Genomic DNA, 26,079 nt, shown 5'->3' on the forward strand with positions numbered 1-26,079 from the left:
GAGTCAGTGCGGGATTACAATACACACTTAGGTATACTGTAACTATTCTGTCACCCACAGACTAGAGGACAGTTCTCTCAATATGCTTAACACATCTGCAAAATGTCTTGAGAAAACTGCACCTATGTACCTGTTTTGAATTAATTGACTGATCTGATTACCTGTGCTACAATTTGCTTAAATTCATTAATTAACCCACTGCATAATTGTTAAAGCATCATCAGTTTGCATTTGATATGAAGGACGTTTGCACAGTATTGTCAGACTAATTACACTGTACTTTAAAATAAATAAAGGGAAACAAAGTGTCAGTCAGTTGGACTTTATTTCATTCAGGGCGCTGGCATTGACACACATCAGGAAAGTCTTGGCTGTCTGTCTTTCTACTTAACACATCTGATCATCCAGTCATGAAGGCATTTATTTCTCCGCAGTAACGGGACAAAATCGTTTCAGGTTTGAAACTCACATTAAAAAAAAAAGGTCTGAGTCTTCAAGAGTCTGTACAGTGGCCAACTAACTGGGGAACCAAAATCTATCATCAACAGCACTACAGTGTTGGACAAGTTATTACTTAAGATGCTCTGGAGGAAAAAACAAAAAAACAAAAACACATGTGGCTCCCTCCGCTGCTGGTGCTTAGTTGTACTATAATGTCCAACCAAAGATGCAACAAAAGTCTGCTGGAAATTTCAGTGTCAATGTTATAAACTTGTGCTACATACTTTTCATTACATCCTGTTGAAGCCCAGAAATCCAAGGTTGTTGTATTTCAACAAGAGCAACAGGCAGCTCTAGTTGGTCCTATTTGTTTGAAGTATTTGTAACAAAAGAAAATAGTAAAGAAATATTTCTTTCAGAGTGCAAATGTTTTCAAAATGATACACTGATAAGGAACTGTTTGGGTGCCATTTTTCTTACATAACAAAGTTGAGAGAGGGGCCTATGGAAAGTAGGTCTGACGGTCAGCTAAGGCACTTTGTAGGGAAGAAAGGACACAAACTACAGAAACACAACTGAGCATTTTGGCCAATTTCTGATATTACTGATAACACCTCAGGACCTGAGAAAATGCTGACATACCACCCTTATCGTTTAACACCTTATTTCTGAAAGTTAACACATAAATTTAAAACGTCCTGAGTTCTGTTTTAGTTGCTCTGTAAAGGAGCAGCCACAGCAAACATCCTTTAGAACAAAAGTGGTCATTTTGGTTTCTGGTTTCCATCTTTGGTTCCTTTTTGCAGAATGTTATCCCAAATAATTTGGCTGCCGCAACCCCAAATCTCAGATATAAAGTTTGTGGGAAAAACATTTTCTAAGCAAGAAAAAAGATGGCCGCAGCTACAGAAGACTGCACTCAGTAGCCATATTACTAGATACAACTGCTTGTTAATGCAGATATCAGCCTATCATGTGACAGCAGCTCAGTGCATAAAGGCATGGTCAAACTGCTTAGTGGTTTAGACCAAATACTGCAATAGAGAACAAATGTGACCCAAGTAATTTTGTGAAATGCTTGTTGGTGCTGTTCTCCTTAGATTTAGCTACAGTTCACCTATTTGGCAATTCTTTTTTTGCAGGATAACATTGTGAACCTACAATGTCCTACAATGGCCTCCACAATCTAACAAGCCATGTATCTGTGTAACAGAGCAGAAGACAAAAAATCTGCCGCATGGATGTGGAGTGACTAGAATGCCTTCATGGTCCCAATGCAATGTATCTAATAAAGTGGCCATTGAGTGTAGGTAATGATTTCTGTTTAATGTGCAGTAGGGATGTAACCTGGGCTCCTTTGGTTTCACATCATTATTCTTAAAGCAGAGCACAAAGATTTTAGGACAATGTCCATCTACTGTTGAAAGTGGCTGAACAGTCATGTGTACAGTTTGTCAGAATGTTAGACTGATTACAGTGACAGCTTGAGGGAGATGCCAGTTTAATAGCATATTTGCAGACAGAGTGGAAGTTTGCTATAAACTCAAACTGGAGATGAAATCTAAAATAGACTGTTGCGATTGCAGTGGGGAACAGATATCTTCACTTGGACTCCTGTGTGATACGTTGACAGTATTGTGAGATAAATGCCAGGCGCCATGTTTCCCCTGAAAAAACAAAACACAAAAGCCAGGTTAGAATATCTGAGACCAACCAAGTAAAGGAGTTCCTGCTTTAGCAAACCTGCAGAGCTGACAGCTGCCTGTGTGTGCTGATCAGCTCTGCCCAAATCTATGCTGACTGCTCTTGTGCAGCCTGAGGACGCCAACCCTAAAGCCTTCACCTTTAAATCCTGTAAAACACTTAATCTTCTTGATGAAAGAGGATACAATCTGTTAGCAAGGGTGCTAGCATTTGCTTCAGCTCAAAGCTAGACAGCTCAAATGCTTCCACTGTTATGGGTGGACTGAGTGCAAGTTTTTGGTTTTGCCCATGCAATATTCACCCATTTTACCAAATAATGAACTTAACTCATTGAGTGCCATTGACGTATATATACGTCAATCAAAATCCAACGCTTGAGTGCCATTGACGTATATATACGTCAAATGCAGTTTTCTGCGGCTGGTAAATGGGGACGCTGTTGCGCACACTGTGAGTAATTTTGGGGCTTCTGGGATGTGTAGAACGAAGAAGACTGTAGATCAGAGCAAGAAGTGAAGAGGAAGGAGAAGACGAGTGCGATCGGTACAGAGATAAAAAAGTTGGGAAAAGTTTCTATTTCTAGAGGAAAACGACGGGCAGAGCCTGGAACAAGTGTAACGTGGAGCTGGAGGAAAGCTTAGCCACGGATGCTATTAGCATAGCTCCAGCATGAAGTGATCAGAGGAGGCAGGAAAGGTAAACTGATCTAGATGATCAGCACCGAAATGCCGAAGCGAAAGCGGATCGCGGAGTCAGTTTCACCAGTTGCCGACCGACGTGACGACGAACCGAGAGATCAGCGCGGTGCGTCGCTGCCGCGGCCGCGTCCAGCAGAGAGGCTGAAGACGCCATGACGTCTCCCTCCCTCCTTCAGAGACGAGGGGAAGCAGCAGGAGGAGAAGTAGGAGAGGGGAGGGGCAGAGAGGGGGTGAGGGGAGGGGGTTAGGAGAGGGTGAGGGGGCAGCAACTGCAGGAGGAGTAGGAGAGCAGGCATCACTCTGCATAGTAGGACTCCTACTTGTTGTATTTTAGTTTTTTTTTTTTTTTGTACAATGAAAAAACATGTGAAATGAAATTTTCAGATGTCTTACATGTTTCTGAAGCCAAAATTAAAACGGATAAATCACTGTTTGTCTTGAGAGACTCTCTTTCACAAAAATGCATTTTTCTCAGCTTTCTAGAAAAAAAGTGGTCTTTTTGGTGCAACCAGGCTCTATTCAACTTAAGATAAATTAAGAATGGAACAAGGTACAAACAAATGGTTTTTCCCTAGTTAAATAGAGAGTCTCCTCTTTCCTTTGAGTTATTTTGTGTTTTCAGAGTCATAATACAAAATATTCTCTTGGTCTTAAAATATTACTCAAAATGCCCCGAAACGCTGGCACATGGCACTGACCATTTTATAAAAGGGCTGGCACTCAATGAGTTAAAGGGGTTTAAAAAGAGGGTACTTGATTATAAAGAACCTACACTGTAAACATAAAACTAAGCAGTAGAAAAGCCAAACTTTGCCCCTTCCTGGTGAGATAGCTTTACACATTCTTCCCATCAGCCACACAGATAACTTGGCCTCAATCCTCAATATTTACTATCAAAAAGAAAACTAAAGAACACAAGTTTAACGGGACCTGTCTTGAACAGATATTTTCAAAAGAGCAGAGAAACAATCGGTCAATTGGTGACCAACAATAAAAGTGGTTTCTCTTGGGTCTATAAAAACTGACCATTCAGGCTGTTCTCAGTTCCTTGTTTTTGGCTTCCCCGTCGTCGTAGTCGTCATCGTCTGGGTTGACCGAGTGAAACTCTGCCACATACAGGCTCTTATCAATGCTGCTGGGGATGGGCTTGATGTCCGTAACAAGTTGATCCTCAATAGTTTTCAAGTTGTAACGGTCATCCGAAGTGATGAGATTGATGGCCAGACCCAGGTGGCCAAATCGCCCTGAGAGAGAATAGAAAAGGCATGCACATTACATCCTGTTAGTGTTACACAGTGAACCAGGGTACACCAGATTTTTGTGTGGTAGCTGTTCTTTGTTGAAGAATGTGAGAATTTAACAATAGATTCATCTTCACCTGATCTGCCAATGCGGTGCAGGTAGGTCTCTGCATTTTTGGGAAAGTCAAAGTTGATGACCACATTCACTGCCTGGATGTCAATTCCCCGAGTGAAAAGGTCTACAAGAAAAGATGTCTGTTACTTATCCTGCTGACCATTAGTAATTCAAATTTCCATTTTCTGCTGGGCAAATTTTTTTCTTTCACTTACCTGTGCAGACCAGGTTTCTGCACAATCCATTCCTGAAGTCATGGAACACACGGTTCCTGTACTCCTGCATCATCTTTGCATGAATGTAGAAGCATGAATAACCCAGTTGGGTGATTTTCTTCGCCAGGAGCTCGACCCTTTGCGTTGAGTTACAGAAAATGATAGACTGGTTGATCTGAAGCTGTAACAGAAATAAAAGTATATCATGATTATTCATCATTGAAGGAACAAACTAAAACTTGACATGATACATAATAATACTAACAGTGGAGTTAGCCCAAGCTACAGTTTACATATGCAAGTCAAGAGAACCGTGGCCAAAAACCCAAGGTACGGACCGTACGGTTGGCTACCTGTACCGTTGCACCCCTAATATTGATTACATCATATCTATGTATATTGTTTTATACTGAAGTATCACTAAATACAATTCATTTGAATAATTGCCATCGAGTTACTACCGTAAGTTATGCAGCTTATTGAAGCTCATAGTGTCAAACTGATAAGCACTGTACACTCACCCTAGAAAAGAGCGTGTTCAGACAGTGGACCTTCTGTCTCTCAGTCACATAGGCGTAATACTGGGTGATGCCCTTCAAGGTCAGTTCCTCCATCAGGTTGATCTCGTAAGGCTTCTTCAGGTGTTTGCTCTAAATGAGACATTCACAGTTTATTTTTATGTGTAAAAAAAAAAAGAAAGAAAGATGTGTAATATTTTCTTCTTTAGAGAATTTACTTGCTGTACAAGTTCTCACCATGAATTTCTGCACACTGATGGGGAAAGTGGCAGAGTACAGCAGGATCTGACGATCCCTTGGCAAAAAGCTGATAATATCTTCAATCAGGACCACAAAGTCCTGGGACAGCAACTTATCTGCCTACATAAAGGGACATTTACAGAAAAGGTGTCATGAGTGGAAGGTTGCAGACCAACTTTATAAGGACTCAACAATACTGACAAGTGAATTCAGAAAAAAGTGCGAGACCCACCTCATCCATCACCATCATCTGGGTCTTATCCACTTTGGCCACACCCTTCTTAATCAGGTCTAGAATCCTGCCTGGTGTGGCAATCACTACATGCACTATGGTGATCATAGGAGACACAGAGCACATCACAAGTTCAGCTAAATTAATATTTGGCACAAAAACTAGCGAGAAACTAGAGACTGAAACACATGCTTTTAAGTGTAATTCCTAAAAGACATATAGAATGTGCATCAGCAAGTAATGATTGGATGTTAACAGAAGTTATAACTTTAGAGTGTCAAGATAAAATCTTACGAATGTGTTTTTGTTATCTTTAGTATAAACAGTGTAATTACCTATCTCATCAAGACGCATGATGTCATCCCTTAAGTTGGTGCCGCCCGTGGTAGCCATGACTTTGACCCCTCCTAAGTGCTTGCTGAGCTGAATGCTGATCTGGCTCATCTGCAAGGCCAACTCTCTTGTTGGCACCATTACTATAGCTGGATTGAGACAGACATGGGAAGGGCTGATGAAATGCAAGGGTTGATGAGATGTATGAAGACATTTCGATGAAGGGATGCTCACAAAATAGTTAATTACATGTATATTTATAGCAAATCAATCATGTGCACCAGCAGTGGATAAATGTACATGGCAGTGCAGTGATCATGGACGCCACTTGCTTGCTTGTGTCAAATGGGCTGTAGCCTTGTTAAGGCAAACGTGATTCTGATTCTTCATAGTGAAATTACATGTGAGGAGACAACTATCTGACATTTTTGGAGAGCAACAAAATTGTCGCAAAAAACTGTTTCCATATCAGTATATATCAGAACATTTCAAAATATGCAGGAGCTCACCCTGGATATGATCCTTCTTCAGGTCTATTCTCTCCAGCAGAGGGATGAGGTAGGCTCCACTTTTTCCTGTACCATTCTTGGCCCGACCCAAAATATCTCTGCCTGACAGAGCAATGGGGATGCTTTCCTCCTTTTGACACAGAGACAATTCCAGTTAACACAATCACAGGGTTTGGTGGAAAAGACTAGAAAAAAGGGAAACAATTACTGAGTACATAAAAGAGATTCCTGATATTTTGCAGCTGTATGCACCTCTTAAAAATATTTTGGGGTGTTGCAGTTTATCTGGGGTATACGCAGATGTCCATAATTCAATTCAAGTAGAAGTAACAAACTTAACAGGATAATGTTGATATGCAAAATCTGAACTTTCAACAACACAATCTAAAATGATTACGCACAGCCCCTGTTTATCTAATTCTCATTTCACATAAGGAAGACAACCATTAGTTCCAACTGTCACATTCACCTGGACAGGGGAGGGTTTCTCCCATCCCATCTCAAAGATTCCCATTAGAAGCTCCCGCTTTAAGCAGTAGTCTTCAAATTCGTTTCCCTTAGTTGACGTCACATCCTGAGAGAAAAAGAATAGCATGCAGAAGTTCATGTGGCAGCTTTGGAAGTACATGCATTCAGTTTGTTTGAATCACTTGGACTTCAAGAGAAAATGGGGGAAGTGTCTCAGAGTAATGATTGATGTCTCCTATTACTAATAATACACTTACCGAAGTTTTCACCCTGGTGTCTCTTGGGGGAAGTTCCAGGCACTTCTTCCAGTCATCCCCAAACCTAATTTTGAGAATTTGCATTGTCAAGTCCAAATAAATTACAAAAACAGCACCGACTGACAAATGAGGCCCCTAAAAAAAACAAGTTCGTTTTTCTTTCTCCTATTTATTTCAGGAGTAATGGAATTTGCATTTGCTGTGTCATAACAGTAAAACAAATTAAACTCTGCCAAATTTAATGTGATTTTGCATTTGCTAATTTTGCAATTTATGCAACAGTATTGTTTGTTAATGTTTAGGCTCTGGTGTCCCAGCATATCTTTTATGCTGGGACACCAGAGCCTAAACATGGGTTCATGATTACTTAAAACAACATTATGCACTACAGATAGTTTCTGTTATCTTTGTTTACTGCCGTTCAAACAGGTTACACTTCCAGGAAGCAACTGCGGTTATATCTATCTACATCTCTTTAGTAGATTATTGTTTCTCCTGTAAGCCGCCAAACTACCACTTTGAAGTGCAGAAGCTGGTGAGTATGTAGGACGAGTATCTTACTTGATGCCTCCACTGTTGTGAGGAATGCTGCTCCTGTTCTGAGGGGCGCTGGACAGCTGGGCAGGTGCGAAGAGTCCTGTCGGTTGTCCAGCTGGTTTGGTCTGTCCTCTGAGCTGCCCATTTGCTGCTTTGTTCAGGCCAATCATTGGCGCTGGGTTTGCTGTTCTTGCTGTAGCCATGGTTTCAACACCTTGGCTGGCAATTTTCCTTACAGTATGCTAATTTTTTTTGCCCTACTGTACCTATGTTTTTGCTTAATGCACCCGTGTGAAACAAAAAGAAAAATCTGAAAAAAAAAAACTTTTTCTGCTATCTTTTACTTTTTAAGGATGTATTGTGTACACAACCTGACATTCAGACCTCTTGAAAAGAAGAAGTCTATGCATGAATTCTGTCTATTTACAAGACAACTCTCCAAAAAAGGGAGAAAGTAACATTCATATGAATAAATAAATCAAATATGTGACCAAAACATAAACGCTTATTTTTCTTTCAAAATGTTTGTCTCAACATACTCTCAAATTCGCAGACAAAAGTGTCCTGAAATCGTCTTTTCGTATGTCTAATATCTTGGCTTTAAGGTCCGAGTACTGTGTTCATACATTCAAATTGCCTGTAGGAAAATATAACCTGCTCGGTCTCCTCTCGGACTACAACGATTTGTTCAATTAGTCTTCAAAAAGTGTTTGCTGCAAGTTAATACTGGCTCATTAGGTCACTCCGGGAATATTGTCTTCAGTATTGGGAGTCCATTTTGTCTGAGTATCTTGTTCCCGATTCCTTTAGTTTTGCTGTAAAAGTTGAGATGGTAGTCTGCAAAGTGCTTTGGGAATTGGCGATCAAAAAATCCTGGTTACCTGTAAAGCAACACACAATTGTGGGTTAGCCGCAGAACAACCATTCGTTTGATATTGAACACGCTGAACGCACATAATTCAGCGGTGCTTGTGATCAGCAACGTGCATTTCAGATGTGAGAATAAGCGATGCGTATCCTCCACAAGACAAGTCAGGACACAAACAACGCCACGTTTTGCCAAAAAAACATCAAATGTCGGCAACAGCAGCCAAAATGTTAGCCTATACTTTGTGAAAGTGGTCTGGTTGTTGGTATAAATTCATAATACTCCGAATACGGTGAAGCCGGTGTGATAGACAGCTTAAAGTCGATATGAAACGATTAGTAGCACCAACTTTGCCAGTGCGGCTTTGTTGTGATGCCAAGCGTTCAAGCTAACCTGGTGCTAAGCTAAGCTAACCTAATAACAGTTTCGAGCTAAAATCCCCCCGACGGACCAAGTAATGTGCAAAGTTTGTTTGTTTTGTTTCGATTTTAAACAATGTTGAACACATTAGAAAGCAGACCGTCACAGGGCACCGACCCGTGGGTCGCTTCTTTCACATAATCGATGTCACCGTTGATAGCAGAGATAGCTTGTAAGAAGTTAACTAGCATCGTTAAAACTTTAAGCGTAGCAACGTGGCTTTAACAACCAAGCTAACAGGCTAATGTTAGATCCTGCTCCTATATAAACGCGTGGCTCCCGTTTAAAGTGTTCACATAGAATCGATGAGTGCAAATCAACACCATCTACATATTTTTAGTTTGCACCTGTTACTTCAAAACTTTTAATCAACCTGGCAAAATAAATAATTTCGTGTTAGCTTAGCCGTTTAACGATCCTGTTAATCGATACGCTTGAGAAAGGAGTCTTTACCCAGTCGGCGAGCGATGCTACCTTCTCTTTGCTACAGCCACCCAAAGTCTTCCGCGTTCAGCTGTAGCCTTTGCGATATATCGACAGTTTAAACGATTTTGGTAAATACTGGTTGTTTCGTGAAATCCGCTCTTTTGTCTCTTCTTTCAGAGTATTGACAATTCAACATGGCCGCGCTCGTTTTTTTGGGCTGGTTGTTTGCTCCAGGGGAAACTCCAACTGACCAATCACAGCTCCGCTTTCAAATTCATAATCGTCACTGTGGGGGTGAGAGATGACAAAAAAACAAGGCACAACTGAATCTGTTCAACAACTTTTATACAAAAATATCTACAGCATTTATCAGGAAAAACGACATTTAAACGCAAAGGAATATAATTCTCAAAAGTTAATATGTACATTGGCACATACATTGTGTACATACAATTAAAAATCGCAGAAAGATGAGAATTGACTGTGCAATGTTGAGCATGTCAAGTAACACTGTTAAAGCTTTAAAATAAGCAGGCTACATAATTCAAACAAAAAAAGAAAAAAAGGATTTGATATGTCATAAATTGGAGCTGATCACCGCAGCAGCTTGTAGGTGAAGAGTTTCCTCTCAGTCAAAAGGGGAGTGCGCCCAATAGCATTTGGATTAGCAGTCACTTTGTCCATGTATCAGATCCCAAGGAGGGTGATTGCTTTTTGCCATGAAGTCCAGGAGAAAAAGGTCAGTTTGTAGGGGAGTTTAATTTCAGGTGTAGTCTATTATCTAGTCTTCTTTCCCCACTTGCAGGGCTTTCTCCCGAATGTCCTTTGGGGCACTTATTGTCTTTTTATTAGTTGGCTTTTTAGAGGTAGTTACAAGTTGCACTGGGCAATAACTTTGAGCTAGTACAATGGAAATGCAGGCATAGAGTGAGTCTTTGGAGAGTGGGAGGTGCCATGATGAGGGGTGTGTGGTGTAGACAAAGGTGAACATCCACGACTCTGGCTGGGAGACGGGGACCCTAAAGGAGAGGCAGAGAGTAAATGTAGTCAGTAAAATACTGTGATTTTATTGACAGGCTGCCATGGACCGTGCAATTGTGTGCATGTCCTTACCATTTTCCGTTAAGTTGCTCCCATGTGGAGAGACATTGATTTGATCTTGAACTCTTATGTGCTTGGAGCCTCTCCCTCGTAACACATCCGCTATCTAGAAAATATTTGAAATCCGTTACAACTTTGTGTGCATGGTTTCTAGTCATCTGGAGTTAAAACATACTGCACCATTCAGGTCTGGCCTCTAGAGGGAAGAATACACACATTTACTTTCCACTTTTTTTGGTCTTTTTTTCTACTATTCTTACCAGAGCTGAGTCAAGTGGATTTTGCAATTATTTGCATTTCTTGTTGACATAACCTAAGTAGCAGATGAGTGGGGTTTTCCATCATAAAGTTACAGTGAGTGATTGAAAGTTTGGACATAAGGAAAGCATTCGCTCGTAATTTGCTCTTTTTTCTTGACATTTTCTGAATCGTTCCCAAAGCTGCATTTCATCCATGAAAAGGCTAGGCCAAAAAGTGCAGTTTTATAATAATGGAATCTTCGGGCTCACTCACTTTCTTGTTGTTAGCCACCATCACAGGGGTGTCGTTGTGGTAGTTCTTGAGGCTACTGTCGGCCCCGCTCTTCAACAGCAGCCGCACCGTCTCCACCTGACCTCTGCCACAGGCGCCGTGCAGGGCTGTATTCCCACTGTATGACTGGCTGTTGACATCACAGCCCTTCTGTGACAGAAAAACAGAAGAAGTTGACACAGATGTGAATCATAAAGAAAGCCAGAGAAGATACAGTTAAGCACGGAAAGTGAAAGAAAAGATAAAGCCACAAGAAGGGTGAGTAAAAGGAGAGATAATGAGACGAAAGATAATTCTGTCCATGTGCATCACATCTCTGATCTCTGACAATAAAGCTAAACTATGAATATTTTGCTCCGATTTCTTTCTTCTTTTTTTTTTGAAAGTCTTATCTTTAAGTTAGAAAAGAATTAGAAACCATGTCTGCAGCTGATGAGCTGGAAAGAGAAAACCAGTCTGACCAAATAGAGCTGAGTCACAACCCTTTCTCTCCCCACACACACTCATTACCTCAATGAGGAAGTGGACCATGTCTGCGTTATTGCTCTCCACCGCATGCATGAGAGGACTCTGGCCACTTTTGATGTCCTTATTTCAGAAGAAAAAAAAGGTATCATGGGAAAAGTCAGTGGATGCAGAAACAATATGTGAAATTTGTGACGCTGTGAAACTTAGTCATTGCTGACTCAATATAGAACATGGACAAACCATCACATTGATGTCGGATCCTGCATCCAGCAGCATTCTGGTTAAATCCTTATGGCCCAGCAGTACAGCCAGATGTAGAGGACTCAAACCTGAAAACAGGGATAAAGCAGGAGTTGATTTTTTTACATGAAGCAAATACAGTAGACAGGAAAGATGCAGGATACATGGGCAGTTTTGAAGGGACATGGGAAAATGCAATTAGGCTTAGAGTAGTCAAAACAGTTGGACATGAACTACATAAATCCTCTTATTCGATGTCACTGAAATAATAGAAGGTAGATACTGTTATTCACTATATTCACACAGATCTGATCCATCCAAACAAACTTAACTCCACTGAGACATGTCGCTGTGTATTCTGGGGGCTTTTTCCATCACCCAGATTCATTACTTTCACACCAAAACAGTTGTGTTTGCAGTGATATGACAGACGAGTTATGACGGCTTGGCAGTATGACACTATACTGACACCAGACCACAGAGGAAGGAAATGTCCTCGTCTTCCCGCCCACACACCCAAAACAACCAAGCCCTACCTGAATAAGGGTTCACATTTCTCATATTCTCCTCAGCAAACTCATATGCAGTGACACTAGTGAGTTAGTATATGTGGTTTCTATTTTGCACTCCTATAGCACTTGGATTATTGCGTTGATATTGATTCATTTATTTTCCCAACTGATGATCATTATCCAAAACATATTTCTATTCATTTTTTCTGTGCCTTTGATCTAAATTTATCAAATACTCTTAATTTGATTATGGGTTTGCAATTATTCATTAAATTAGTCACTGGAAAATCACTGAAGAGGAAATGGTTTCAAGCAATCACAAGGCTTCATCAGATGAGATAACTTAAGTGCTAAGAGCCATTCTGGATTTTTCTTTGTCAACAACAACCTCAAAACTCACCCTCATAGTTTCTGCTCTCCAAGCATGTGGAGGGCAAGGACTGGGAGAGCACGGCAGATAGACATTCACGCTGGTTGTATTCACAGCAGAGGTGCAGTGCTGTTTGGCCATTACGGTCCAGGGCGGCAGGGTCGGCCCCTGCTCTCAACAAAACATTCACCATTTCTGTCTGCTGGGTTATCACTGCCAGGTGGAGAGGAGTCTGGAGGAGGGAGGGGAAAGGGGAGAGACAGTTTAGACAAATCAGTGTATTCAGCTCCACAACCACAAAAGGCGATATACAGCCTCCTAAAATAGTTTTTTCACACTGCAGCACACTAGATTGTTTTCAAAAGCGTGAACCCCCCCACCCCCCCTCATTGATGCTGAATAATGCTCCCATTCTTTACCCTCCTGAAAGGAATCATTTCAGTCCATTAAAATCTGACATAAAAAGATTTTGACCCTGTATGGATAACACTATTTCAAAACCATCAGCGTCATTGCTCCGACTTAGGGCGCTCACACTGGAAATTCCAGATTTTCATGGTGACCAAATGAAGTAATTTGATCCCTCCACGCCAAGGTTTTTGTAAATAATCTCCAAATCATAGCCCTATCAGAGGAATAGTTTGACCCTTTGGGAAATTCCTTTACCTGCTCTCTGGCAGAGAGTAGTGATTATGGTGACTATGAAGCTAGAGTGATTTAACGGTTTGCTTAGTTTAGCACAATGACTGAAAACTAGTGAGACACAGCGAGCTACTCTGGTTCACCCAAAGGTGACAAGATGCCTCTACAAGCTCCCTGAGGCTAACTAATCGCCACATTGTAAAATACCAACAAGAAAAAGTGAAGATAAAAATGTATCAATTCCATAATCCTGCAAATGAGGAAGAGTGTTTCCATTTCTGGTAAAGGCCTCCCGTCATCACTAACCTGTTCCACAGCAGGTTAAAGGTCAGAGGCACATAAAACAAAGCCAGTAAGACTAACCAGTCCCTAAAATAAATAAACAAGGAACCATTGTCTGGTTTTGTTATCATTCTGTCACATCAGATGACAGTGAGATACAGGCATACACATTACGTGCCCAATCCCACATACATATATAAATACCTGACCCACACACACAAAGTTCAATCCATGTTGTCATGGTAGTCTGAGAGACAAAAAAAATGACAGTCCACCAGGTGTTTGCCTGGATGAATGAAGTTCTGAATTAAACCACTTGAGCAATCTCGGATGTTCCTTTGGGTGAGGTCAGCATGTATCATCCTGTTGATAATTATGTCAACTCAGAGCTGACAACTGAAGTAATGTATGAGTTTAATCATAAAGGGAAGTCTCTCAGCCTGGAATTTTTAGCTGCTATTCAAGTTACACAATAAAAGCAGCAACCAGGAAGAGTTAGCTGTTCCAAGTTTCACTTTAGCTGTGTAACTGTTGTGTGTGTGTATGTGCAAACTGTGTTTTTTTCCAGTAAAGACTATTAAAAAAAAACTTGTCCAGCTGTGGGAGAGCATCTTTGTGGAATTCCTTTGGTGTGTCAAGGCCCATCAGCTCCCGTTTCCCTGAATCCTGTGAGTCACATGCATGCTTACGGAATATCCCCCCCCTTGACACACACACACATACACACAACTATGCTATCCTGTAAACGTTACATCCACTTACTATTTATAAAACACTGTGAAAAGTAGTCATAGTATTATTTCTAATGAAACTCATCTGGTAAAATCTTCCTGCATCATTTCCAGAGCTTATGAAATTACCTTCCACACTCGGGCCTTATAAGGCCCACAACCTTGACCTCTCAGAGTTGGCAGAGTCTAGCTGTGGCTTCCTGTAACAGACTTCAAAAATGACTACAACAAAAATCCAGCAAAGATAAGAGGAAGGGTGGGAAGAGAGCAAAGCGGGTGGTAGGGTGGAGAGACGGAGGAATGAGGAAGAAACGGAAGCAGCAGAGGGGACGACAGGGGAAAGGCAGGATAACAAGGGAAAATCCCTTCTCTTTCCCCTGTGTCTGTCCTCACACACTCGCATTCCTGCAAAATGAGTGGATCAACATGAATGGTGAGGTGAAAAGATGAGAAGAGAAAAGGGGAGGTTTCTGGGCATGAAGAGCTCCGGGCTGGAGGCAGTGGCAAACACAAAGAAAGGTTGAAGGCAGCGATAGACAGAGACTTTTCTTCTGAAGTGAAGACTGGGGGGTGAGTGGTGGTGGTGGTGGTAAAGAAAGTCCTGTTATACAAATAAACATCACATGCTCTTACGTCAATGGTGTTGACAGTTAGGCTGATAGCATCAGCTAGTCGTAGAAACCTAAATTCTTTTGAGATGTATGCGGCAACAGATATGAAAAAAAAAACAGCAGAGAGTGAGCAAGGCCGATAGAGAGACAGCACGAGACACAGAGAGAGAGAGAGAGAGAGAGAGAGAGAGAGAGAGAGAGAGAGAGAGAGAGAGAGAGAGAGAGAGAGAGAGAGAGAGAAAGAGAGAGAGAGAAGGGAAAGTCCCGATAAACTACCCTCTGAACCTCAGCGCAGGTTGAGAAACAGCGCAGGGGGAGGGGTGGTCATGTGACTTCTCGGAACAAGGATACTAAAGCACACGCAAACACACACAGATGTCACACGCTCATGCAAACAACATTCACACACACACACACACACAAATGAAATGGCATGCCAATAACATCCACATAAACAAACAGCAACAAAAAAAATCATATGAATTTATGTTTATCTCAATAAAAAGATTTCAAAAGTACAGTGAACTTGGCCATTCACAAACTGCCTCCAAACAAGCAATTATTGAATTGTTACAGATCATCCTCATACTGCATTCGCCTTTAATCTAAAGCACATGACTGTTTTAGTGTGGGTGGCCCCGGGGGATTCAGTCCCCAAACCCCACTAGTGTCCCTGCCACGAATTACACCATCAGCTGTGGCGAGAGCATCAAAAAGTAGACTACTACGGTACTATAGATGTGTGTGTCAGTGTAGCTGCACTGATAGCATGACCAGTGTGGGAGTATCAAACAGCTGTCTCTATCATCATAGTAGCACAGTGAAAAAATTGTAGTAATGCTGAATGCAACTCAAACACTAGCGCTATGGTTCAGTTACAGTACTGATAGTAACACTCTGTCAAAAAGTTCCATATGCAAACCACAGAAACTCAGGATTTGTCATCAATATTGGAAAAAAAAAAGCCGTATATTTATTCGACTTTGTGTTTGGGAAGTTGGTCAGTGCCAGAAAATGTGTGTAATGCTTGGTGTCTGTCTGATATACTTTATGCTTAAAAAAAAGTTCCCTAGCCTAATTTTGATAAGTGTACTCTTAATGCCTGGTATTCAGTCAAAACCACATAATCTGGTAGGCAAATGACTGTGATAGGACATGTGCCTGAAAATCTCCCTTTTTGGTTTTAACTGCACAAACTATATGCCTGAGTGTGAGAAAAGTGCAGTGTGTGTGTGTGTGTGTGTGTGTGTGTGTGTGTGTGTGTGTGTGTGTGTGTGTGTGTGTGTGTGTGTGTGTGTGTGTGTGTGTGTGTGTGTGTGTGTGTGTGTGTGTGTGTGTGTGTGTGTGTTCATTTTCATACACAGGGCTGACAGGATATCACAAAAAAACCTATGCAGTAAAGCCTCAAGCGATGAGGAAAGACAACAGCCGATGATAACACCAGCGTTATTTCTGGTAAGCAGGCCCGTGGTGTCCTGTATGGTGTGAAACCCCAGCTTTGAGAACTAAAGATCTGCAGTGCTCAGGTGGTTTCTCTGCTTAAAGGATGAAAGAGACAAAGCTGGCAGACTGCAGACGAGGAGGTGGAGACAACGGGGGGGAGGGGAGGTTGTGGAAGTATTGGTTTATGGCCAGTGTTTGGGACAGTCCGGGATTGGGAAACACTCAAAAAACCAATTCCTTGTACACATTACAGTGAAGAATGCTGTCCCTAATATCTTAAATTGAGGTTTCGATGTGGGACTTTAAGGGTTAAAGGGAGAAAGAAAACGGGGTGAGTTTGCCAGTTAACATATGCGTAAACAGCTAAGATTGTTAGTCAGTCGCAAGAAAAAAAAAATGCAAATTGCAAAATGGACTACCAGTTATGTTATGTAGTTTTCCAGTCTGTTCATACGTTTTTAGTTAAGGCCAAGACATGAGATACGAGTCCAGGGTTCATGGGAGTTCATAGGACTCACAGTCTGCTCCACGTAATCATCTTGACTCTCTCCACTGAGTTTCACAACATGGTAAATCCTACAAGCAAAGGCTGAAAAATCCCTCCCCACAGGGAAACCAAGTACTAGAAAACCATTGTACACAATAAAAGAGAACACTGGAAATCACACACAGCCCTTCCCAGCATATGCACAGCTTTGAATTGTGGCAAGTACAGGTGGAGAAACCAGGAAGGGTGAATTCCATTTGCATAACCATAAGCCACCATGACAGTAAGGGTAGGCTATGTGATAACAGTGCAAGGCGAGGAGGAAACCAAGGCACTTCCTCTTTCATTCTTTTCCATGTTACTGTTATCAGAAGGGTGAGGCAGGGGAATGTGTTTTACATACTGTGGCTGTCAGGGTAAAAGTCCCACATCACTTTTCATATCTGTATCTGTCTTTCATCATGAAATACAATTTTGTAAATTAGAACTGAAACATTCAAAAATATCTTGGCATGGCTCTCACAACTGAAAAGAAGACTAAATATTGCCAAACTATTACTTAGATTACTTAGATTCTGCAAATTCTGTAAATGTTATAACAGCAGCTGTGTGCACGTGCATCCTTTGATGCACAAAAATGTGGAATGTGTGTATTTAAAGTGTGTTTCTTACCTGACGGAGGTTGTTGAAGATATCAACACTTCTGCGAGCCCATAGCAGGTGATGGATCAGCGTGTAGACAACAGCCAACTCACCCTGCACCACAGCTATATGAAGAGGTCTGTAATGAATGAAGAAAAAAAACACCACATGAAGAATTTTGTATGAATAATTTGAATAGAAAGGCTGCAATAGATAACTCAGTTGCAGAGAATTTCAATGGGTCACAGGTTTACTTGACATAGTGACCCACTGGCAATAGGCTACATCCCCATTCTGAGTTTTTTTGCACACATGGCAGTGCAGTAATCCCTACACAGTAACACAGCATTTCATTTTAAGGACTGTTTGGTGGTGGGATTATGAGGTTGTGGTGCATGACTGACAGCAGTTCGACTTTTTGATCGAAGGCAACAGTGAACTGTTAACCCACTGTCCTGCAAAATACCTCTCTGCATGTTTTCTTTCCAGTGGTTCAGAAAACTGACAGTGGCTAGTGTCCATGAAATACAAGGGTATGGCTAGCAGCCAGTCAGCTGCTCAGCCCTGCTAAGCATAAAGACTGGAAACACCTAGCGCTATGCAAAGGTAGTGAAAGCAGTCCCTACAAAGATCATGTGTATTTTGATGACAAATGTGGTTTAACAGAGGTTATGTGCCTATTATGTGCCTAAAGTCTCTGCTAAGCTAAGCTATGCAGCAACTGAACTATTGTTTTAAATGAGTAGTCTACAGCTAAGTTGCTGTCTATAAAACTTAACCTGTGACGGACTTCAGTTTGATTTGTGATCAGAGCAGCAAATTCCACTTGATCACTTGATCTTAATTACCACACTGGCAGTTACAGCAAGGAGCTCCACTGATGTCAGGCATGACTCACAGTATTCTTATCACACCCTTATCAAGACTAAAGGGGAAACCACTATCTGTGGTCTCTACGTGAAGTGAAAGAACAAACACAGGCCAAAGTTTAGGACAGGGAAGAGCAGGAAGCCGATGAGGGGGGGAGGCATGCTGCAGAAAACAGTGTAACAGTATTTTTTTTTTCTTTCATGCTGTGAGAATAAGCAGCTTCCAGTAAGAGTCAGACTGGTTTTATGTCACTTCCTGTTGTAAGCAACAATGGCAGCAGTCTTTCTCCTCAATAATGATCTGCTTGCTGTGAAATCTAGCCATTGAGGTGTATGGTTTTTGACAGGGGCTTTCTGTATTTTCACTGAATCAGCTTCATCCATTGGATAAGTCATAATCAGACATACAATACAATTGTGCAACAGGAAACAGGGAGGCTTCTTCAGAATTAGTTAAAAGTACCCTTGCACAGCGTTTGAGGTCAGAAATTAAGTTCTCACAGTGACAAAAGCACTTGCAGCACTTCCTCTAAGATATGTGTCCTACTGACATGAAGCCATTAATGATGGTAGTTTCCTGCCAACAAAAATATAAATCAGAGACATCTGAGAGAACAACACAGAGGACATGTATAATGCTAAGTACAGTATACTGCATACAGCTACTATACTTTGCTGGACATTTCATCAATATCTATCTATCTATCTACTGTATCTATCTGTAATGGAGGTCCGCAGGTATAGCCAGTAGCCACAGTCACAAGGTACCAGTGAGGAGAAGTGACGACGTGTGGCGGTTAGCGGTACTGAAGTTAAACTCACTCACCTATAAAAGACGCGCAAACCCACTTGCCAAGTGGTCATTGACCTCTTGGTGAAACGGTTTACATTGTCACCCGGGTTCGGAACCCACTCAGGGAAGGCCAGACAACATTGGTCACATATCTATCTATCTATCTATCTATCTATCTATCTATCTATCTATCTATCTATCTATCTATCTATCTATCTATTCCAATATTACAGTATGACATTACACTAATAATCTATTTCAACCAAATAAAAGACGTTTATATAGTCAATGACTTCATTGTGAAAAATTTCTATGACAACTCGAGGAAGGCGGGTATGAACAGCATAATACCTGTGGTCTAATTATCTAAAGGATAAGCATGTGACAACACACACTTGGTGGTTGCAGAAAAAAAAAAGTTGTGATCTATTATGTCTGTGTATATGTAATTATACTGTTACAAAAACTGCCAAAATAAAGAAATGCAAATTGCAGATTTTTTGTGTGCATGTGCATATACATGCACAATTCCTGCACATGCATGAGCAAGTATGGAGATCGATTCCACAGCGTGAGCAAACACTTAAAGGTTGTAAGTGCAAGAGCAGGTTGGAACTGCAGCTGCAACAAACAACCAGATGATTTGTTCCTGACATCAGAACGAAAAGCAGAACTTTGTGTGTTTTAATGGGAGTCAGCGCCGCGGTTCTTTCCTCAGCTGGTCCCTGTTCCTGTAACTCAGCTCGACACTGTGAAAAAAAAACTACATATTTACTGTACATGCTATCAGCTGCTTGTTATTTTAATCTGATCCTTGTACAGTATATCCGCAGTCTAATGTAGTCACAGGCTGTTCAGGTATGACTTGACCTGGGTTTTGTTATTGTGAGTCCTGAAGAAAGTATTGTGGAAAGTGGCACTTGTATGCCCTGATGAACTGAAAGCCTAATGCCAGCTGCAGGTTGACACTGTGAACAGCAGAGCTCATAAACTCTCTCAACATTGAAGTAATTGTAATCAGTGATTGCCATAAAGTCCTGGAGCTCTATCTGCTCTCTTCTATCTGCATCCATCTCTCTCTTTTTCTCTTAAGATGAAACCGTACTGTTTCTAGTTCCTGGAAGTGGGGCAGACCACAGCCCCAGATAACCCCAGGCACATTAGCACTGACGCAGGCAGGAGTCCCGGGCTCACAGTCACTCTCAGTGTAACCGTATGTTTGTGTGTGTGTGAGAGAGAGAGATAAAAAGAAGACTGCCAGAGAAGAGAGACGGCAGAGAAAGAAGGCAGCATACATGCGGTATCCTGTTTGGTATGGAGGGTGAGGGCGCAGCCAAACTGAATGATCAGACATATCCTGTGGTCTGTGGACCAGCTGAGCAATGGGATGGTGTGTGTGTGCATAGTAAACAATAGAGCAGCCGCGACGCACTACGGTCCAGTTGTCAGGAAACGACAGATGTATACATTGCATATGTAGACATTACATGTAGTCTGCTGTACTTGTCATGAAGGATGACGTTGCTTCCATACATGCATCATAACGGTATCTCTAGTCATCAAAATCCATTACAGTGTATTTTACAGTAATACACTCAGTTTTAACCTTGAGTCAGTCAGAGAGTTGATGAGTGAGCGTGTGAAGCCCCTTTGAAACCCTTATATGAAAGCATGAATTTGTAAAGTAGTTAAGCGAAACTCCATGGATGATAAATGATCTTGAACATTAATCTGTGTAAATGTGCCACTGCCAGCATCCACAGAAGGCTTGGCTTCACTATGGATACAATCTCATCATTAGTTTGAACTAGTGTTCACTATGACACCAGAATCAAGTGGTGTTGTCATCCATGCAGTCTGACTGTCTGACTACAGCCTTCCGTGACTTATTCACACTAACGACAAACAGTGCACCAGTGCAAAGAGGAGAAAATCTATTCACAGTGAACAGAATTGCTGATGAGTAAGTTATTGTCCTAAATGCCTGGTAGCCTGTTAATGAATTTACCTTTAATGCCATAGTACAAGGTCTGTTGTTTGCCCTTACAGTTATGCTAATGTTGTGGCTCTATGGATAACAATAGCTGCTTTGGTTCAAACTGAAATATCACAACAATTTGGCACAGATGGTACCCTGAGAATGAATCCTACAGAACTTGGTGATCACCTTGCTTTTCATCTTGCAACACCATTAGTTTCATTTAACTTGTAAATTATCCTGACCATTGGATGGGTTGGTGGGTACTTCTGGGAAGATGTTCATGCATCACCACATTATCTAGGGCTACGTCTCCTTGACTACTGATGCATTGCTGTGAAATTTGTTCACACATCCAAGTCTCCCTGAAGGTGAACTGTCATAACTTGCCTGACTTTAACATAAACCTCAACTGTACTTTGAGTATCAATCATATGTTAGCATGATACATGCTAAACTAAGACGATAAACACTGCGAGCATGACTTGCTAAAAATCAACACTTTAGCATGTTGCTACAAATGACGTTAGCATTTAGTCAAAAGTACTGCTGTGCAATGTATACAGGCTCATAGAGCTGTGTGTGGCTGCATATGTTAAGTGTTGTTTTTGCATCTGTGTTTCTTTGCAGAAACAAGTTTTACACATCTGTCAGTGCATATATGCAGACCAAAACCCCCATATAATGTATACTATTGGGTGAACATGCCAGAGTAATTTGACAATATCCAAGCCTGCAAGTGAGGTAATGATAATAACAGTTTCAATTATAAATACTTTAAAAACTCTGCATATGACCCCATTCGTGTGCAGGTAAATCCACTGACAGACTAGAAGCATGTGGGCATTTGTTTGTAGTAGCTGGAAGAAAATCAACACATCTGCACAATACACTACAAGTGAAATGTGTGACACATAACACAGAAAAGGGGAGAGAGAGAGAGACAGAGAGAGAGAGAGATGAAACAGATAGAAAGAAAGCGGTAAATGAGGAAGTGAGGTGCGGATGTTTGGGTTTTTTGAGCCCATTCATCTAAAAAACACAGAGAAGAAAAGAGACAGAGAGAGACACCTGAGAAAAACCTCAAAACTTAGCAGTCACTGGTTTTCCCGAAACTAAAGGGGCAGAGGCGCTGAGAACCAAAGGATGAAGATCTCATTGACGTAAGAGCGACTGCACGCTCGCCATCACTCACATTATGCACACAGGCATGCACGCACACACTTGTGTATGTAGTGTGAAAAACGACAGGGGGCTGAGAGTGTTTCTTTCTGCAGAATTCACACAAAGGTTCAACAACCACAAAGCAATATGTAGGTACTAACCAAGCTAATTAAAGTCTCTGCTTCATTACAGAGAAGCTAGATGTCGAGAAAAGTTTCTCCACTCCAGCTTTGTTGCATTAAGCAACTAACGTCCATAGTCTATACGTTTTTTATTTTGTTTTTGTGTCTGTCTTGCACATTTGAATAACATTTTTGCAGGACACAAATATCAAAATATTGTAATGACAATTACAAAATAAAATCAGGTTGGCTGCAGTTCTTAAGAGGCCACTTATACTTTTGCATATATAAAATTGCATTCATCCCTCTTCCTTGTCAGTATCCATTTATAGTAGACGTGTCCCAAGCGATGACAAGTCTCAGAAAAAAAATACAGCACGAGATAATAAGCGGCCACGACATGTCACAGCATTTATGGCTCTGCTAAATGTTGGTCATCACGAGTTTGTTTCAAATTGATGCAAATGATGCTGATAGTTTTTGAAACCATAACATCAAAGCTCCATTTCACTCTTGGACATGCTATGTTTTCAGTCACATGAGTCTATGTGTGTGATTGTGTGTGTGTGTGTGTGTGTGTGTGCGTGTGCGTGTGCGTGTGTGTGTGTGTGTGTGTGTGTGTGTGTGTGTGTGTGTGTGTGCGCGTGTGTGTGTTCTTGTATCAGTTTGTCATTTCAGTTAGTGTGTGGGTGGGTGTAAAACTTTAGACAAAGTAAAGTAGCCATGCGTTAAAGTTTAATATTTGCATTCATGTGATCTCAAGAACCTCACCAGTTCACACTATCCTCATTCCCAACCCCCCAACCTGTACCCTTAGAGACTTGTCAGCTGAAAATTATTGGTTGTTCAACACACACACACTAGCTTATGCTTATTTCATTTCAGACTCTGACTCAAGTGGCACAGCTTACGGGTTAGGGTCTCTAGGGTGACTATTGGCGGTTGCTGAATCATTCCTGATATACCCTCGGCTAGTTTCCCTTATAGGAAGTGAAACAACAGTAAAGAATGAGGTGGGGTATGACTGGGGGTCAGTGACTGCACCTGTTCAATATGCAGAACCAGGTGATTCACAGAAATCATGACACTGACTTTGATGATATCACACATGTCTAAAAAACCACAACTAGGTTGTGCAACACCACCACTGCCTATTGAGACCAGTGTTGTTTGAGTCCAAGGCTGTGAATCACTTGTATTTGTATTTACGTGACCACTTCAGTTTCACTTTTTGCAACAATGGGGTGGTTTCCCCCTGAGAGGGCAGTTTGAGTAGTAGGTTACACACACAAATTATGTATGAAGGCTTTAAAGTTTATTTTAGTAGGATAAGCCACTTGAGAGGGACAATCTCCTTTATGAGGGGTCCTAAGAACAGGTTTTGTTTAATTATTGCACGTTGTATATGTCATACCATCTAAATTGATGTCATGATATAGTTTAATCTGCTGTCAATGTCCTGATATTCAGTGAGACATGCAGCTTTTAGTTGTAAAAAAAAACCCTCCTTTACAACCCCTTGCCCATACAGGCTATTAAAGTACAGAGAGATGTCACATTTAAGTAAAACTATGAGCTTTTGGAATGAAAACTAGATTTTGCACCTGAGTGCAAGTTGTAGTTTGTAACCACTTCCAAGAAGCTATGAATGTTTTGCATATTGACCTTAAAACCATTAATCTGGAGCTTGTCGTGTACGACGAATCATAAATTTAAATGGCAGGTTTCTACAGGCGAAGGTGTGAGCTGAGAACCCTCAGTGCCACTGAATCCCTTGTGTCTTCTGGAAACCTCATGAATATTTATGACTGTGGTGAGACGTCAGATCTGTGAATTGTGCCAAGTTTCGACATTTGACTCAGTCGTATGACAGTGATTATGAAAATGCATGTGGTGAATGAATCAGAGTAATCTTTTAAGTTTACTGTATGCAAAAGTTGGAAATTGGATGTATGGATGTATGGATGTATGGATGGATATAGACCAAGAGAAAACAACACTCTAACTTCCAAACTAGCCATATTCAAAATGTCAACATACGTGTCTCCATCTTCATCTTGATGTGTAGCCAGAGCGATACCAGCCAGCAGGTTATCAGTTTGGTGGGCCAGAGTGTGGCTTAGCTCAGGGACTGGTGGCAAATAGTACACTGGGTAATGACCTGAACAAGGACAACACAGAGAGGCAGACACTGAGAGATGTGGAAGGAGTGAGGCCCAGAGGGAAAAGAATAAAAGAAAACCATGGCCACAGGCACAAATACAAAGTGGAAAGGCTGACATGGCTAACAAGGTGTTGTTTTGCACTAAGTGTGCATCTCTGTGTGTAAGCGTGTGTATACAGTAGAATTCAGTATGACTTGACTTAAGCTAGAAAATGAATAGCTGGAGAATAGCTGACTGGACAGTTTCTCATTGATTCAGCTGTAGCTGCTACATCAACATGGGACTCTTGTCTGTTCTTTCAGCTGTGACACACTAGCGAAAATAGTGGAGGAGGTTGCTGTGAGCTTTTACTGCTGTAAGAATCCAAACAGTATCAGCAGCATCCCTGTAACACCTCAAGATCGTCCTGTGAGCATCTGCAGGTTCTGCCATGCTTTGTCTTTGAAACCTTAATCACATCTCTAACTTTGTGTGAGACCCTGAATTGACAGTCTCACAACCAGACTCACTGTGTTTCATTGATATGATGCCTAGAAATCACAGTATGACTCTATGCAGTGCAGCAACATGTCAGTGGTTAGTACATTTTAAAACATTGAAACAAACATGGATATCGGTTGAATGAGTGTTTGACAGCCACGCTTACCGTAATGAATCGGGTGTAAAATGCGTATGGGGCATCCTTCTGGACTTAGTTGTGTCTCTTCAATCCGCCGGGGGGTCACTGGTGCTACACCGACCCTGTGTTCATCCGCGACTCTTTCCCGAAATGCCAAGTCCGTGTCTTCCACAGGGGAGAGCCGGTCTCCGCTCTCAGCTGGAGCCGGCGACTGCGTCTCGGTCTCGGGCTCCACGAGAATACGGCGTTTCCTAAAAGGAAGCTTGAGGGATGAACTGTCCGCTGGTCGTTTGCCAGCGGCACCGGTTCTTGAGTCCGGCGCACCGGCGGAACAGCGTACTATTTCCAAACCGTTTGTCCCCGTGGACGCGGGGGATGCAGGTGAGCGTACCACGCGCGACGTCTCCAGTCCGCAGTCCGGACTCCTCGACCCGGCGCCCCCGCGGTCTCTGTTGGTGGTGCGCAGATCCAGCGGCGCTGTGGCAACCGACTGGTGCTCACCGTTCATAGTCATGATCCTCGGCATCAACTGGTGGCGACGCACTCGAGGTCTGGAGAAGTTTCAGGTGTGTTATGTGTGTGCGTGTGTGTGGGCGAAGACAACTTCTCGACGCGCAGAGTCAGCTCAGTGGGATAAGTCCATCCAAAGTGGCCAACAGTGCGCAATTCCCAGCTCCATGAAATCAAGTGGGCAGCGATCAAATCATCCCTTATGTGTCACTGGTGTGTTGCAGATACGCGTTCAAAGTCATTCATTCGGAATGCTGAGGAGCCAGTGGAGGTTTGATATAGCCTGGATCATGTGTGTCCCAGCGCACCTATGTTAACAACTGCAGGTACAGTGCAGCTGCGCCAGCCCTCATCGGCTTTTAATGAAAGAGAAAAGGGACGGTGCTTTCCCTATATCGAAACAAAGCAATTAGGTTCTGAGTGAGGCAGGAAAACACTGCGTTGACTTCAAAATAATTGCATTTCCTACGTTTCTGACATCTGTCTGTTTTGCATGCAAGTTCAAAACATGTTCGTGAATTTCTCAAGAAGTTCACGGAGGAAAGACGGCTCGATGCTCATGTCTGCACGCTGTGCA

The 26,079-nt window shown here is 41.8% G+C and overlaps 2 protein-coding genes across 3 annotated transcripts; both read right to left on the bottom strand.

Moving 5' to 3' along the window:
• Positions 1–306: 306 nt before the first annotated feature.
• ddx61 (DEAD (Asp-Glu-Ala-Asp) box helicase 61) lies at positions 307–9,464 on the bottom strand. 2 transcript variants are annotated; one of them, XM_083989394.1, is made up of 13 exons: positions 9,250–9,464; positions 7,533–8,389; positions 6,972–7,035; positions 6,716–6,820; positions 6,247–6,376; positions 5,740–5,886; positions 5,405–5,499; positions 5,170–5,292; positions 4,936–5,064; positions 4,415–4,595; positions 4,222–4,323; positions 3,870–4,087; positions 307–2,108 (listed from the first exon to the last, which is right to left on the bottom strand). In XM_083989394.1, exons 2-12 carry the CDS (start codon positions 7,709–7,711, stop codon positions 3,873–3,875), a joined length of 1,470 nt encoding a protein of 489 aa, XP_083845520.1. In that variant the 5' UTR covers positions 7,712–8,389; positions 9,250–9,464; the 3' UTR covers positions 307–2,108; positions 3,870–3,872. The 2 variants fall into 2 exon arrangements, with proteins under 2 accessions (XP_083845520.1, XP_083845521.1); XM_083989395.1 differs by having other exon boundaries at positions 9,271–9,451.
• Positions 9,465–9,794: 330 nt separating this feature from the next.
• On the bottom strand, positions 9,795–25,833 carry bcl3 (BCL3 transcription coactivator). Its single transcript, XM_083989186.1, has 9 exons — positions 25,020–25,833; positions 24,249–24,369; positions 17,313–17,421; positions 12,475–12,676; positions 11,563–11,651; positions 11,365–11,442; positions 10,837–11,004; positions 10,336–10,429; positions 9,795–10,241 (listed from the first exon to the last, which is right to left on the bottom strand). Exons 1-9 carry the CDS (start codon positions 25,516–25,518, stop codon positions 10,123–10,125), a joined length of 1,479 nt encoding a protein of 492 aa, XP_083845312.1. The 5' UTR covers positions 25,519–25,833; the 3' UTR covers positions 9,795–10,122.
• Positions 25,834–26,079: the final 246 nt, after the last annotated feature.

This window comes from Trachurus trachurus (genome assembly GCF_905171665.1).
Source record: "Trachurus trachurus genome assembly, chromosome: 16".
NCBI classification, from domain to species: Eukaryota; Metazoa; Chordata; class Actinopteri; order Carangiformes; family Carangidae; genus Trachurus; species Trachurus trachurus.